Here is a 14588-nt window from a genome sequence, read left to right as displayed (position 1 = left end):
CTATAATCGCAATAATGGAAGATTTTTATAACCTATCATTTAACTTAACTTTCGATATGTCTCGATAATCGAAAATATCGAGTTTACTACATGTACGTGTTTAGCATTGTTTTGACAATAGTAAGGTTATGTTTCTTTTCTATAAAAATAATTATAGAAATTTATTAACATTAATTATCGCATGTGTTTAAGAAAATGACGAAACTAAAACACGTTGGTTTTGATGAATGGAAACCATTCAAATTAGATGGTGCAGTATTTTCTGATGGATATGCTAATGGTTTAATCGGTATAGAGGAATTAACCGATTATAATTTAGAAAAATCCAATAGCAAAGGAAAAATTGTTGTAACTACAAATAAGTCTAAGAAGAGAAGTAAGGTAATTCTTTTTTGTTTTTAACGTTTTGTAATTATGGAAAAATTAGAAAAATATCTTATCAAATCTTTTTGCTCTGTTAATAATATAGTTTTTATATATATTTTATCTAGTCAGTATCTAAATGGCAATGTGATGATATAGTAGAGAAAATTGTAAATAATAAAGATATAGAACCCCGAGCAAAGAAAGCTAAAGTCAAAGAATTAAATACAAAATCAAATCCATCAAAGTCTGACAAAATTATAAGTTTACATGAAAACAAAGATAATAGGACTGATCATAATGAAAGCGATATAATAGACATTAATGCTTCTGCATGGAGTGCTCTTGGTACACCGAATGAGATAATAAGAGCTTTGTTAGATCAAAAATTTCATACTCCTACAATTATACAATCTTTAACTTTGCCGCCAGCAATATTAGGACATAGAGATATTCTTGGAGCTGCTGAAACAGGCAGTGGAAAAACTTTAGCTTTTGGTATTCCCATTTTAAATGGTATATTAGAATTAAAGAATAAACATCTAAAACAAAAACAAGATCAATTACAAGATGAAAGTGAAGACGAAGAATTCGAACATTTCAATGATGAAGATGGTAAGAATATATATCTATTTTTTGACTTAATGTGGATATAGTATTATTTATTTCACATATAAATATGTTAAAGATTCTGATAAGGATGAGAATTATAATTTGAGTGAGGAAGAATTAGAGGAAAATAATACTAACATTGATGGAATTGGATGTGTACGTGTAATAGATAATATAAAAATAGAGGAGAAAAGAAATTCTTTAACAAAACCATTGTATGCATTGATATTAACGCCAACGAGAGAATTAGCTATTCAAATAAAAGATCATCTTGTTAAAGCAGCGAAATATACTGTTATAAAGGTAATGAAAATTATATTAAAAATCAATCTATTTAATATTATTTATTAAGATGAATCTTCTTTTATATAGATAGCAGTTGTAGTAGGTGGCATGGCTGCTGTTAAACAAGAAAGACTTTTAAGCAAAGGACCTGAAATAGTAATTGCCACTCCAGGAAGGTTATGGGAATTGATACAACTTGGTAATGTGCATCTGAATCAATTGAGTTCTATTAAGTATGTGTATAAATATAATAAACTTAATGCTAAAACTATCATTTTTTTTCTAATATAATGATTATAATAAGAAAATAATAAAAATGTGTGTGTATATATCAGGTATTTAGCAATCGATGAAACTGATAGAATGTTAGAAAAAGGACATTTTCAAGAATTGCATAATATAATAGAAAGAATTAATGCAAATGAAAAGAAGTCAAAGGAAAGACAAACTTTTGTATTTTCTGCTACATTAACTTTAGTTCATGATATTCCTGATTATTTACAAAGGAAAAAGAAAAGATTTGGAAAAAGTAAAATATTTAAACTTACACCCGGTCAAAAATTACAAAAAATCATGGACATGTTAAAAATAAAGAATCCAAAAATAGTGGACATTACAAAGGAAACTGGTAAGTAAATTATTAACTTGACGTATTTCTTATTAAAAAACAAATTATATCATTAATTTTTATGCTCAGGTACTGCTACAAGTTTGACAGAATGTAGAATTGCATGTACAATAGATCACAAAGATTATTACCTTTATTATTTCTTAAAAAGACACAGTGGACGAACTTTAGTCTTTTGTAACAGTGTTGGCTGTGTTAAACGTTTGGCTACTCTTTTTAACGTACTAGAATGTAATCCTTTACCTTTACATGCTAACATGCAACAAAGACAACGTTTAAAAAATCTTGAGAGGTAAAAGATTATAAATGATTTTTAATGACCTGTAATTATAAAAAAAAATAATTCAGATTCCAGGGTGATGAGAATGGTATATTGATAGCAACAGATGTAGCTGCAAGGGGATTAGATATTCCTAACGTTGAACATGTAATACATTACCAAGTCCCTAGAACATCTGAGGTATGTATTACTTGAATAATAATTTATACTCCATTATGCATTGTCTTATCAATAAATTTTTAGAGTTATATACATAGAAGTGGTAGAACCGCGCGAGCTCAAAAAGAAGGAATAACAATTCTTATGATGGAACCATCAGAAAAACAGAATTATAGTAAATTGTGCAAAACTCTAGGACGAAGTAAGTTTACGATTATCATTAATTATTATTTTGATTACTCTTTGAAATATGATCTTTTATTTTTTTCTTTTAGCTGAAGATATACCTACATTTCCAGTGATAGACAGACTATTAATAGCTGTAAAGGAAAGAGTCGATATTGCTAGAGAAATAGATAATTTAGTATTAAAATGCAAAAGAAATAATGTGCATAAAGGATGGTTACAAAAAGCAGTAGAAGATATGGATATCATTTTGGATGAAGATCAGCAGTAATATTGTTTTCATATTTACTAATGCTTTTTTTAATTTTATTTTATTGATCTTTTCTGTATTTCATTTTAGAGAAACAACAATGAAATCAAAGGAAATAGCAGATTTACGACGTTCGTTAAAGGCAAAAAGATATCAATTAGCATCTCTCTTATCAAAACCATTAGTTCCGAAAGGATTCTCTGGAAGATATCCGGATACTAATACAGATTACAATTTAAATCAAGGCTATTCAAAAGCAATTGATATAATGAAACAAGTTTTAGAAGAGAATTCAAAAAAAACGACGAATAAGATCGTAGTTTCTTTAAAGAGGAAAAGACCAATAAAGAAAAGAAAAGTATGAAATTCGAAATAAATTTAATGTACAAAGGTTAATAAAAAAGAAAAAGGGAAGGGACATCAAGAACATACATTTATTTTTGTCATTCTTAAAAGGTGATAAAAAGATTATTTGTAACTGGTGTTATTTCAGCTTTATCATCCATGAATTACAAAGTCATATTTTTTTTGTTTTTTTTTGTTTTTTTTTTGTTTTTTTTTTTTTTTTTTTTTATTAATTACATCGAGCGATCTGCAGTTTTAATATGCACGCGTACGTAACCTTCTTACAGTTAATACATGTGGCAGAAGATATGTACAAAGTATATTAGACTTGTAACTAAACTTACGCATACTTATTCGAAAAAATTGTCCTTACTTAAATATAATACAAATTGAAAAAGAATAACTACGAGAGAAGTACGATCGGTGCGATATCGATCACGAAGCACAGCCCATCTCTATTTTCTACATGGTATTTCTCATGGCTCCAGAAAAAAAATAGTTGAAATAGATAAATCGTAATCCAATCTGTTCAAAATATCGTATTGTAAATAACTTCGTCCTCTGTGCTGATAATTGAATCGATCTGATCATTAATTATTATCGAATTGATATATCTATTCTTGCGGATTGGATTTTGTTCTTCCAATGGAGCGTCATTACCCTTTACGATAATCTTAATGCTAGCCATGACGTGACTTCCAGGACAGTTTTGTATCTGGACAGTCGTGTTATTGTCGCATATCTCGGCGTAAATCTCATCGGCTTTGGGCTTCGTCGGTTGTGGAACTGGCGGAAGAGGTGTCAGGCTGTCACGGACGCGAGAATAATTCGGTTGAAGTTCGATGTTCGTTGGTGGAACCTCTAAGACACTGGTCGACACCGATCTTTGTACAGGTTGTTTAGAAGAGTCCGCGCGACTCTGTCGAGAGGTAGTTTCTGGCTCCAAACTGGAGTAGCGTTCCTGAGACTTCATAGCGACTTCGGGTCTAACAGCGAATGTGAACGACGCTGATTTCTTAGCGGGATTTCTGTTACGACCACCTTGAGCAAGCTTCGAGATCCTCTCTAGAAAACCATTTCCAGAATTCTGCCTCGTCCGGCTTCTTTCTCTAACAGTAGTCTTTTTCAGTTGCTCCAGGCCTTCCCTTAAACTCTGAAGTATCGGTCTTGTTTCCGGCTTCGGCTTAATCTTCTTCAAATGCATCTCCTTTAAGTTCTCCGTGCTTGGATGTAATTTCAAAGGTGCCACTCGTGGTTCCGTTGCACGATCTCCGACTGCTCGGCTAAAGTGGAAGAACCAGTTAAGGCACGCTCGAACATGCATTCGCGAACGCTTTGCATCTTTCGAATGCGTACCGTCCTACGTGACATCGACGTATATGTCGCATTACTTTGAACGTGTCTTTTGCATTTATGCTAAAGAACTTGCGCGTTCCATCGTGTATCTTATATACGAAGAGAAATGGTAAGTTAGAATCGTCTAACAGACTTTAATGTTTTATAAAGAGAAGTTTTCTTTTTTAGAAATCATTGAATCTATAACGGAATCATTTACTATTACCAACGGATTGGAATGTCCATTAGAAAAGAGATAATGTATTTTACCTGCACGCTGCAAGGAGTCTTTGCATCTTCGGTGATGCCAACAATCTTGCTTCTGATGGATAACCTAATCGTGCTCTTCTTACTCTAGGTGCACCATTACCAGATACTACTAATTCCAGCATTTCTGGATTATGGACCGGCCTTTCTGGAACTATACATCCTAAAACGATAGGACCACGCGTCGAAGATTCCAGTTGCATCAAACCACCGTATTCTCTTGGTAATGGAACCGGCAATGGACCTGCTATCAGTCGTACCTATGAAAGTAAAAATATTTTCTAAATTTGAAGAAAATTCAATTGCAACTCAACAAACAAAAAACTAAATATTATAATTTAATAGTTAGAAGAGACGAAAATGTAACGTACTCTCAAAGGTAAAGGCCTTTTCGCAAGATGATGAACTTTATAAAGCACTGCATCGCTTCCAGTATCCGTACTTCCATTCTGACATATCGCGTAAAATTCACCCCTCGCTGAGAGTGGTGCAAACACTTCTCGTCCATGAGGATCCAAACATTGCGCGTATTGATCCCTCTCCGATGATCCTCCGGAGATACCAAAAGTAACCGAGGTACATTTTCTCGTATCTTGAAAAACGGCTATCAGTCGCAGTATCTCACCGGCCCGTATCGTGGTTTTTGTGTAGTGAGCACGAAGATTCCCATTTTCTAAAACAAAATAATAAAGAAAGAAATTTATGGATTTCTTTGAATCTTAGAAATGAATTGTTTATTTTAATAACATAAAAATGATAAAATTTTTAATAGATAGATGTTTTTTCATTTGTTATAAAGAGAAGAGAGACAAAGAGAAAAGAAAGAGAGATAGAAGAAAGAACATTTATAAAATTTCTAACGAAATAAATATTTTAAAATTTGATATAGAAGAAAAATTCTGAAAATTCTAATAAAAAAATGAATTACCCATTTTCGAGTGCGTAAGTGTATATGCTCTTAATGGCGCCGCCAAAAGGAAAGCTGGCACACCGGCTCGTACCAATGATTCCATCCTTCTGTAGACTCGTGCACTACCTGTTGTGTTATTGCCAGATATCACAGAAAACCATCCTACGAAAAAAACAAAAAGAAAAATTGTATTATTTATATATAAAAAAAAACTTTGGTAAAAGAGCTTCTTATCTCGTTAGAATTTTACCGACAAAGGGGTTCTATTCCACGAAAAAAATATTTGTTTATTTCTACGAAAAGGATAGGTTATTCGTGTCATAAGAGGAAGTATTTTCTTAAATTCGTCGTAGAGGATCATAAAAACAGCGGCATTTTGTCGAACTCCAAAGAGAAACGATTTGAGTAGTGCGAGTCAGTAAATACAGAGAGAAAAAGAAAGAGAAAAAAAGAGAGAGAGAGAGAGAGAGAAAGGGAAAGAAGAGGAAGAAGATTCGAGAGACACAGTAGTCTGTTCTCGAATGGGTTGGCTGATCGAAGGTCGGCTGGTTCTTTTCGTTGTCGTTAATTGATTTAAGAATGCCGGCCTGATGGGCGAATGCACGTGTGCACGCGCGTGCGTGCTCTTCGTTCAACGCGGTCTTTAAGAAACACGATTCTCCTCATCCTTATCCTCAACCTCTACTTCTACCTCTTTCTTGCATGCCGCCTCTTCTCCTTCCTTCCTTCCTTCCTTCCTTTCTTTAGAAACGTTCTTTCCTACGAACTTCTTTTCTGTTTCTTTTTTTATGTCGAAATCAAAGAGAATGTTTCGTATAGAATTTTTCACCTTTGTCTTCTCCCTACAATTATTTTTATTTTGATTTTTATTTGTACTTTTATTTAAGAGTTTCGAAGAATTTTTATTAAACTTTACGAACGAACGAATTATAGAAATAGAAAGATCCGATGAAATCGAAATTGTTTCTATATATCCAATAATTTTTTTCTTTTTCTTATTTAATAATTTTTCTTGTAAAATAATTCATTTGCATATCTGAGATCAGTAAAGAATGTATTAAGCGAAACAACTGATCGTTATAATTTGAATTGTATTAAATTATATAAAAGACAAGGATGTTAGAGAAACAATGTTCGCACGGAACGAAGATAACGTTCTAAAGTAATAGAAAGAAGGGGAGACGATCGGTCCGGAAAAGAAAATGTAAAGAGTAGGCACTCTTGCACAACGGCCTTCCTTTACTTTCCATTTCTATGCATTCTGTGTATTCGACATAGTTAACGTGGCTGTTTAAAGCGCCTTTCTGCTCGTAATTACCAAGATCGTAGCATCCGCTTGGAAAAAAAAAATATATACAGAAAAATAAAGTTTAGCTGAGATGAAGGCGGTGGAACGTTGCGAGATTTTATATTCTCTTCGTCTTCTCTCATTTTCTTTAGTTTATTACGTTTGACAAGGTAGCACATAGTTATGCATGAATAATTAAAGAGAAAAATTTCGCAATGACGTTTAATTGAAGATCGATTTCAAGATTATTTCTTCTCATTAATTATTTATCTCTTAATCGTTTTATTCCATTAATTAGTTTCACAGCAAATTAATCTCATTTAACTAACAAATTTGTGATTTATCGATCGATCGATGTATCTTTTGTCTTCGATCCTAGTTTCATATATAGATATTTAATTGGCTTGAGTAGAATATAAAACACAAATATATATAATATATATATATATATATATAATATATATATAATATATATATATATATATACATATATATATATATTATACCACACAAACATGCACATATATATAAAAAAGTATATATAGAAAGAAATGTTCAAGCGACATAGACGTAGACATAGACCAATACTTGGCGACCCCTAGTCGTATGAGTATTATAGCGTCGTAAACGTAACCCGTTACCAAACGGAACACGTTGTAAAAGGTATTCATAGACACGCATCAGAATTTAACGTTCGGCACGGGAGATCAACATTAGATAGGTTTCGTGACAAACGTACTTGTGTATATCCATGGTGGCTATAAATATGCGTTTAGAATTAAAAAAAAGAAAAAAAAAGAAAAGAAAAAAGAATAAGAGAAAAACAGTATTAAAGGGATATTATACTATCCTCTTTCATTTTTTTTCCTTTTTATATTCTTTTTTCTATCTGTGATCTTATCGAATCGTCGTTTTAAACCTATCTTGTGAAAACAGATGTTCCTCAATCTTTATTTTATTCCCCGTCACGTTCTAACTCTGTATTTTTAAGGAATCAATCCTAATTCAGATTTGTCCATAACCAACTAAAGGACGATATTCGGGGATGAACATTTTCTTTCAATGAAAAGGGACAATAGATCCTACGAGCCAGCAGGCTGTTGCCTCAATAGAAAAACAGATATTATCTTGCTTTAGGTCGTCGAACTCTCAAAATTTTAAACACAACTTTTAGAAAGGGAAAGAACCTTTTTCTCGAGCATACCTTCCTATTTTCTTCTTTTTTTCATTAACATATCAATCGAACTCGCCGTTAGATTGACGAGACTTATATATTTAGGATTAAGCATTTGAAAAGACATTTAAAACGACTGACTTCGTTGTTAATAATACATGAAATTTTACGTTAAAGTAGTAATGGGGAAAAGCGTAAGTACATACGAAGGAGTTACCCATCCGCTACTATCCGCATAATTTCTCTGTATCCGGTTTCGAAGAGTTATAGCTACGTCATAATGACTTTTATTTAAAATCAAGACTCAGGACGAGTCGAGGACTCGTTTGGCACACGACGTTCTCGTTGCACATAAAACCGTCAAAGAAGGAAATAGTAGTTGAGGGAATAATAACGATATATCGAATGTGAATATAAAAGCGCGGAACGCGGGAGACAAGATTTTACGAAGGGAATTTTCTTTAAGACCGTATAATCGCGTTCACGCTGATAAAGTGAAGAGTCATTAGAACGTATAATTTATTAGTAGAAACACAAATTAGCATGTACATCGGAACATCCTTCAAAACAACTCGTTTTCAAGACCGTCCGAGATTACAGAGATATCAAAAGGTTCAACAAAAGCCTCTCTGTTTCTTTTCTTGTTTTCTTTTTTGGGTTCTTTTTTCTTTTTTTTTTTTTCTTTCATAATCACGGTTCATAAATCTTGTTCGAGTAGTGTTGTCGGCTCTTCAATGAAAAGTTCTTGCTGTATTACAAAGTCGAAATGGTACCGAACGATCGGTTATACGATTAACTCGTAAACCGTTCCATAAAATTTTAGGAGGCATCATTTTAAATGGCACGTGCAAAAGAAATAAAAAAAAAAAGAAAAAAAAAGGAAGAAATGAGTAAAAAAAGAAAGAGATATAGAGAGAGAGAGAGAAAGAGAAAGAGAGAGAGAGAGAGAGCTCGTTCGAGTTATACGCAAAAGAGTAGATTCAATCGTGACTCGATCGAAAGTCTGGGCATTGACCTATCTCGTGGCATTCGACGGTGCTTTTACACGCCTAATAAATTACTGTAAACTGGAGCCCGAAGTCGTTTGCAAGGGTTTTCGCGAATGGTGGTTAAGCGAGAGCTAGTGATTTGTGCGATATCGTGCATTCTCACTATCGGTCCTTGGAATCGGGATCCTAGTGATGAATCTTCCCTAGTAAATTTATCCTGGTTGAAGGTTCAAGTTCCTCTTGAAGTGGATTCCGTTTCTCGCTGTACTACCGATTTCAAGAACGCCTAGAAGACTAAGGTACCTATATATGTATATATATATATATATATAGTTCTCTCTTTTTCTACCTTTTTCATTTACTATTTCTATTTCTTTTTCTTTTTATGAAATTAGAAACGGAAATCCTTCGTTTTCAGGTAGATCGTATAATTCCATTATGCTTTCTTTCATCTTTAAGTTTAAAAGATCTTAGCAAATTGGCTATTATTATCCTTTTTATACCACGTATAATTATATCTGATGGTTTTTTCTTTTTTCATTTTTTACTTTTTAATTTGTTTTCCAATCCATCGTAGGAGACACTCGACAAACGGAACAAACCGTTTACTGTTTCCTCAATCTCAGTATACGTATCTCGTTCTACTTTAGCTATTTTGATTCGAGGAGAGATGGCAATAATGTTCTTCTTATCCCACGAAACGATGTCTTCATTTGCTCCTTCCCAGCATCGTTTTACCGTTTTCCTTCTCTCTCTTTCTTTCTCTCTCTCTTTCTCTCTCTCTCTCTTTCTCTCTCTCTCTCTTTCTCTTTCTCTTCGTGGATCGAGAAGATAAAAATAGAGGATAAAAGACGGGCTTGCTTTTCTTGCGAGCTTTTTACACGCGAACGTAAGCTGATTACGATGATATATAGCGAGCACGAAGAGAGGAGTATACGCCTCTAATGCTGCTTCTCTCACAGCAGCTTTATATTCCTCTCTCTTTCTCTCTCTCTTTCTCTCTCTCTCTCTCTCTTTCTCTCTTCGTCTTTCTTCTTCTTCTTCTTCTTCTTTTTCGTCTTCTTCGTCTTCTTCCTCCTCCTCTTCGTCTTCTTTCGTGGAAGAGAATCACGAGCCGAGTAGTGGTACCCCTTTTTGCCGTGGCCTTCTCTCTTTCCACATCGGCGAGAAAATTACGAACGATACGAAAGGCGACGGCGCATTGACGATACGAAAGACGTCTCGCTAATTCCTTCGACGTTAACGACGTCGTTTCGATCCTGCTATAACGTCTTAACTCTTCGTGAGATCTCGAGGAAGGGAAGAACAAGATCGTCGTTTAACATTGATGTTGCTCGACGGAGTGAGAAATTCTTTTCTATTTTTCTTTTCCTCTTTCCTTTTTTCGTTTTTCTTTTTTTTTATTTTTTATTTTCTTTTTATTATCATTCTTTTTTTCTTTTATGAAGAAAGAAAAGCCACACAGTTATAGGAAAATGAGTTCATTCAGGCAATAAACAAACAAGCCTTAAAATAGGTCAATGGAATAACGACGAAGGAAACTACATGAGATGCCTTCGTGCTCTTTCACGATCACGAATCGAATCGCGAATTTCACACACGTGCGTCAAACTAATCGAATTAGTTGTGTGACGAAAGTCAAGCGGCCTCGAAACGAAAGCGCGTTGCACGCGTTGAAATTCCAACGATGACGCAGAAGGGAAACTTGTAGTTGAATCGGTTTAGTCAGAAATCCGCATTGGGAGCGCAACTGGACTTCGAAACACGGCGCGTTCCGTTTACACGAGACCACCTGAGAATTTGCACTCTCGATCTTTCCATCGTTCGAATAGAATCGTTCGACGAAGAACTAGCGTTGTCGAGTCTGAGATGTTTATCCTAGGAAGGATATTGGAAGGGTTCGAATCGATTGAAAAAAAAAAAGAAATCAAAAAATCTTTTTGTTATTGCACTTGAACGAAAAAGAAAGAAAAAAAAATATATATATATATATATATATATAGACATGTACATATACATAGGTATGTATAATACTCATGTGTACATAGAGACATACGTGGGCACAAAGGGTAGAGAGAAAAATGATTTCGCTTTGTGTCCTGGATTCATCGTGAATAATGCTCCCTTTCCATCCGCGTGTCCGCGAATTCGTGGGCGTTAAATAACGTTTCCTTGCTGCGATTTACTGTTACTACTCTCGCGATATAGATACATACTATATACTACATACTACATAAGCCTGCGTTACATTGCCACGTAGCAAATACAAAGTTATGAGCGAGTTGTAAAGCTCGCCGCGGTCACCACGCATGTTGTTACACAATTTGCCTGGGATCAATTGGAGCGAGAAGACGAGGTATCGCGTGCCATCAATTTCACAGTTTACTCCTTGCACCTCTATAAAAGAGGAATATAAAGAAAGAAATTCTTTTTAGGATGAATCAGAACGTTGACCTTCCAAATATGATATGTCTATAATGATAAGAAAAACTTACCTGGATAACCTTCAGGAATGACAATTTCTGGTCCTACTTTAACGTCATGTCGATATCGATGTATCAGTAAGGTAGCAGTGACTCGAAGAGATCTCTGTTGTTGTTTATAAAGGAGGACAGGCCTGCCGCTGGTACCCTCAAGCCTGACGACCCTTGGTAGTGAAAATCGGTCTAGGAACTCTCGAAGCGGCATATATCCACCAGTGGAGCCGGAACTACCCTCGGCCGTCGCCTCGCGAGAACTCGGCAGACTCTTCGGTAACGAGGGCATTTCCTCGCTGGACATTGTCGAGAACTCACCGTTCGACGACATACTTCCTTATTTTTCTTTGTTTTTATTCTTCTTTTTCTTATTCCTTTTTACTTTTTTCTCTTCCTATTCCTTTTTCTCTTACTTTCTTAATCTAGCCGATCACAAGGACGACACAACTCCTTCTCTTTTTTCCTCTGTCTTTTTCTCTAAAACACCTCTCCAACATATCACGATCGAGTCTCCTCTCCTTCTTTTTTTCTTTTCTATTAGAACGATTGAAAAGCTCGAGGACCGTACGAGAAAGGAAACACATGAGGAAGAAGAAGCATTGTGCCCGATCTCTCGGGCGATTCGTCATTTGATTTTCGCACCGGTCGGATGACCGTACCGTTCCCTGTCTTTAAAAGCATTTCGAATCTCTGCACCTTCTCGCCGATTCATTACCACCACCTTGACAGGAGCGCGGCTGCGCGTTTACCGGTTAATAACAGGTTCGGTTCTCTCCCCTCTTACTCTCTCTATACCGCTTTCTCTCTCTCTCTCTCTCTCTCTCTCTCTCTCTCTCTCTCTCTCTTTCTTTCTCTGGCACTTTCTTCGATTATGTCACTCGGCGTCTTCGTACCCTGCCATTCACTATCACTTTTAACGTGTTGTCTTCTCTTCCTTCCTTCTTTTTTTATTACCTATCTATTTATTATCTAATATTTCGATTCTTCTTCGTATTTCCCTCTTGAATTTTTATCGATAATGACAAAATTCATTCACTGTACGCTAAACTGTTACCAAGCTGCAACAGTACGTAGTGAAATCGAGGTTTACGATTTTGCATTCGTAGTACGTAGAGACGTTCGATTTGGCACGTTCTAGATACTCGCGGATAGTTTCTGAAACGCTTCCGAAAGAAAAATACACTCGCGAGTCTGGACTTTTTTCAATCGATCGATCGAGATCGATTCAAACGGCGGGAAAAGATTCAATAGGATTCCGATGCACGATCGAGATGGATCTATCGAGTATACTGCGTTTCTTCCTTCATTGTTTCTTTCTTTTCTCTTTTCTCTCGCTTTTTCTCTTTCTTTCTCTCTATACGTATCTCTTTCCTTTCTTTTCTTTTTGTTTTTTTTTGTTTTTCTCTTTTTTGCACGCAGGTTATCTCCCGCGGTTCGATCCCCGTCGCGTTTAACGATTTACCGGTGCATCTCTGCTTTCTCACGTGCTACGTAAGATACATATCCCTCTTTCTCCTTCCCTCTTGCGTTCTCCAAGTTTTATCGCTTTGCGTTCTCTCGCAGGCCATGGGGAGCCCTTCAAATGCCTCGATATCTCGCTCCGTTCTCTCGCATACCAAAGCGATCGATCGGAGTAGCAGTAACAGCAACAGGAACAGCAACAGCAACAGTAACAGCAATAGCAATAGCAATAGCAACAGCAGCAGCGGCAGCAGCAGCAACGGCAGCGGCAGCGGCAACAGCAGTAGCAGCAGCAGTTTTCTTATCGCGCGATTTTAAATCGCACCAGAGAGATCGTGATCTAAACGAACGAATTCTCCTAGCATTCTATTTAAAACAACGAACGATCTAGATTTTTCCACTTGGAGTGAAGTTCTGGAATGTTCATCTTTCAAAGGTTTGAATAATATGTCGAATGTTTTTACAGGACCGTTTCTCTTCTCTCATATCTATTTTATAAGAGAATAAATATGGAGTTTCGAAGGCTCGTCGGGGAGCACATTAATCAAAATTATTCACGACTTCTTTTTAATGGATTTTATTTAAATGCTTTTCAGATACTCAACGAACGATGTACGAACGAAGACATGAGCTTTCGTGTACTTGATCCAGGAGAAGATCCGATCGGAGCGGCGGACGCGAAGTCACTGACGCCTCGCACAAAGTGAGCCGAGCGTAAGAGGCCTCCTGACACTACACATAGAAAGAAGAAACACGTAGGCTGGTAGTATGTGTTGTATCTCGTGGACCTACAACCACGTTGTATCTTAGCACTACCACCATCATCATTACCAACACCACCACCACTATCACCATCGCCACCACCACCACCACCATAACCACCACCACCACTTCCTCTACTATCTCACACGTCACACTATGCTACCAGCCTGTACTCGGCCGAACAGTCTTTGGCAAACTTTGCTTCAAGTCGTCGTTCTCGTTGTCCTCGTCGTTCTCCTTCTCGTTGTTGTTGTCGTTGTTGCTCAATAGAATACGTTGTACTACTATACCTCTTCCAACCTCACGCGCGAGACGTGGGTTTATTCAATAGAAGGATCCTTCTACCATTATGCTCGAGAAGCTGTTACCCGCAGAAGCGAACCGCCCTTAATAGTTCCTCCATATAATATTCTCTTGGAGCGTAATCGAGCGGAATGGAGCTTCCTCCGGACGTACGCGTGTCCCTTTCTGTTAAATTACTTTGTGAAGAACTATATTCCTCTATTTTATTTTTTTACGAATGTATCTACGATCTCGTTTCTACGAAACTATTGTTTTATCAGTTGTTTGTAAATAAATAATGTAATCCGTAGATAATAGATTTTATAAAATTTAACTAATTCATAATATTTGCTTTCATAATAAGTTTATGATTATATCGTCATCGACACTGTGTCTCGATACGTGTTATCTTTAGTCAATATATATATATATATATATATATATATATATATATATATACATACATACACACACACTCATATACGTAAAGTATTGCTAGATTTTATTGCTTCATCGATATAATGCAATATCGAGT

General features: G+C 35.7%; 2 protein-coding genes across 3 annotated transcripts; one reads left to right on the top strand and one right to left on the bottom strand.

Annotated features, from left to right (window-relative positions):
* The first annotated feature begins 3 nt into the window (after positions 1-3).
* On the top strand, positions 4-3194 carry LOC124424227 (ATP-dependent RNA helicase DDX24). 2 transcript variants are annotated; one of them, XM_046963002.1, is made up of 11 exons: positions 4-92; positions 193-381; positions 492-978; positions 1052-1278; positions 1348-1493; positions 1596-1888; positions 1958-2180; positions 2237-2348; positions 2412-2529; positions 2603-2780; positions 2854-3194. In XM_046963002.1, exons 2-11 carry the CDS (start codon positions 196-198, stop codon positions 3125-3127), a joined length of 2244 nt encoding a protein of 747 aa, XP_046818958.1. In that variant the 5' UTR covers positions 4-92; positions 193-195; the 3' UTR covers positions 3128-3194. The 2 variants fall into 2 exon arrangements, with proteins under 2 accessions (XP_046818958.1, XP_046818949.1); XM_046962993.1 differs by having other exon boundaries at positions 83-120.
* LOC124424244 lies at positions 3125-14235 on the bottom strand. The gene is made up of 5 exons (XM_046963027.1): positions 11567-14235; positions 5639-5782; positions 5082-5383; positions 4714-4970; positions 3125-4391 (listed from the first exon to the last, which is right to left on the bottom strand). Exons 1-5 carry the CDS (start codon positions 11877-11879, stop codon positions 3638-3640), a joined length of 1770 nt encoding a protein of 589 aa, XP_046818983.1. The 5' UTR covers positions 11880-14235; the 3' UTR covers positions 3125-3637.
* Positions 14236-14588: the final 353 nt, after the last annotated feature.

Source organism: Vespa crabro, chromosome 1 (genome assembly GCF_910589235.1).
Source record: "Vespa crabro chromosome 1, iyVesCrab1.2, whole genome shotgun sequence".
In the NCBI taxonomy this organism is placed as follows: Eukaryota; Metazoa; Arthropoda; class Insecta; order Hymenoptera; family Vespidae; genus Vespa; species Vespa crabro.
The sequence above is the reverse complement of the archived record's forward strand: the minus strand, read 5'-3'. Positions and strand labels throughout refer to the sequence as shown.

Excerpts from the sequence above, each read along its gene's own strand:
- LOC124424227 (XM_046962993.1), top strand. The coding sequence starts at position 91 with ATGTACGTGTTTAGCATTGTTTTGACAATA. Across the intron at positions 1,279-1,347 it reads CGAAATATACTGTTATAAAG|ATAGCAGTTGTAGTAGGTGG; the intron begins GTAATGAAAATT and ends TCTTTTATATAG. Across the intron at positions 2,181-2,236 it reads CGTTTAAAAAATCTTGAGAG|ATTCCAGGGTGATGAGAATG; the intron begins GTAAAAGATTAT and ends AAAATAATTCAG.
- LOC124424244 (XM_046963027.1), bottom strand. The coding sequence starts at position 11,879 with ATGTCGTCGAACGGTGAGTTCTCGACAATGTCCAGCGAGGAAATGCCC. Across the intron at positions 5,384-5,638 it reads ACTTACGCACTCGAAAATGG|AAAATGGGAATCTTCGTGCT; the intron begins GTAATTCATTTT and ends ATTTTGTTTTAG. Across the intron at positions 4,392-4,713 it reads AGACTCCTTGCAGCGTGCAG|CCGAGCAGTCGGAGATCGTG; the intron begins GTAAAATACATT and ends CTTCCACTTTAG.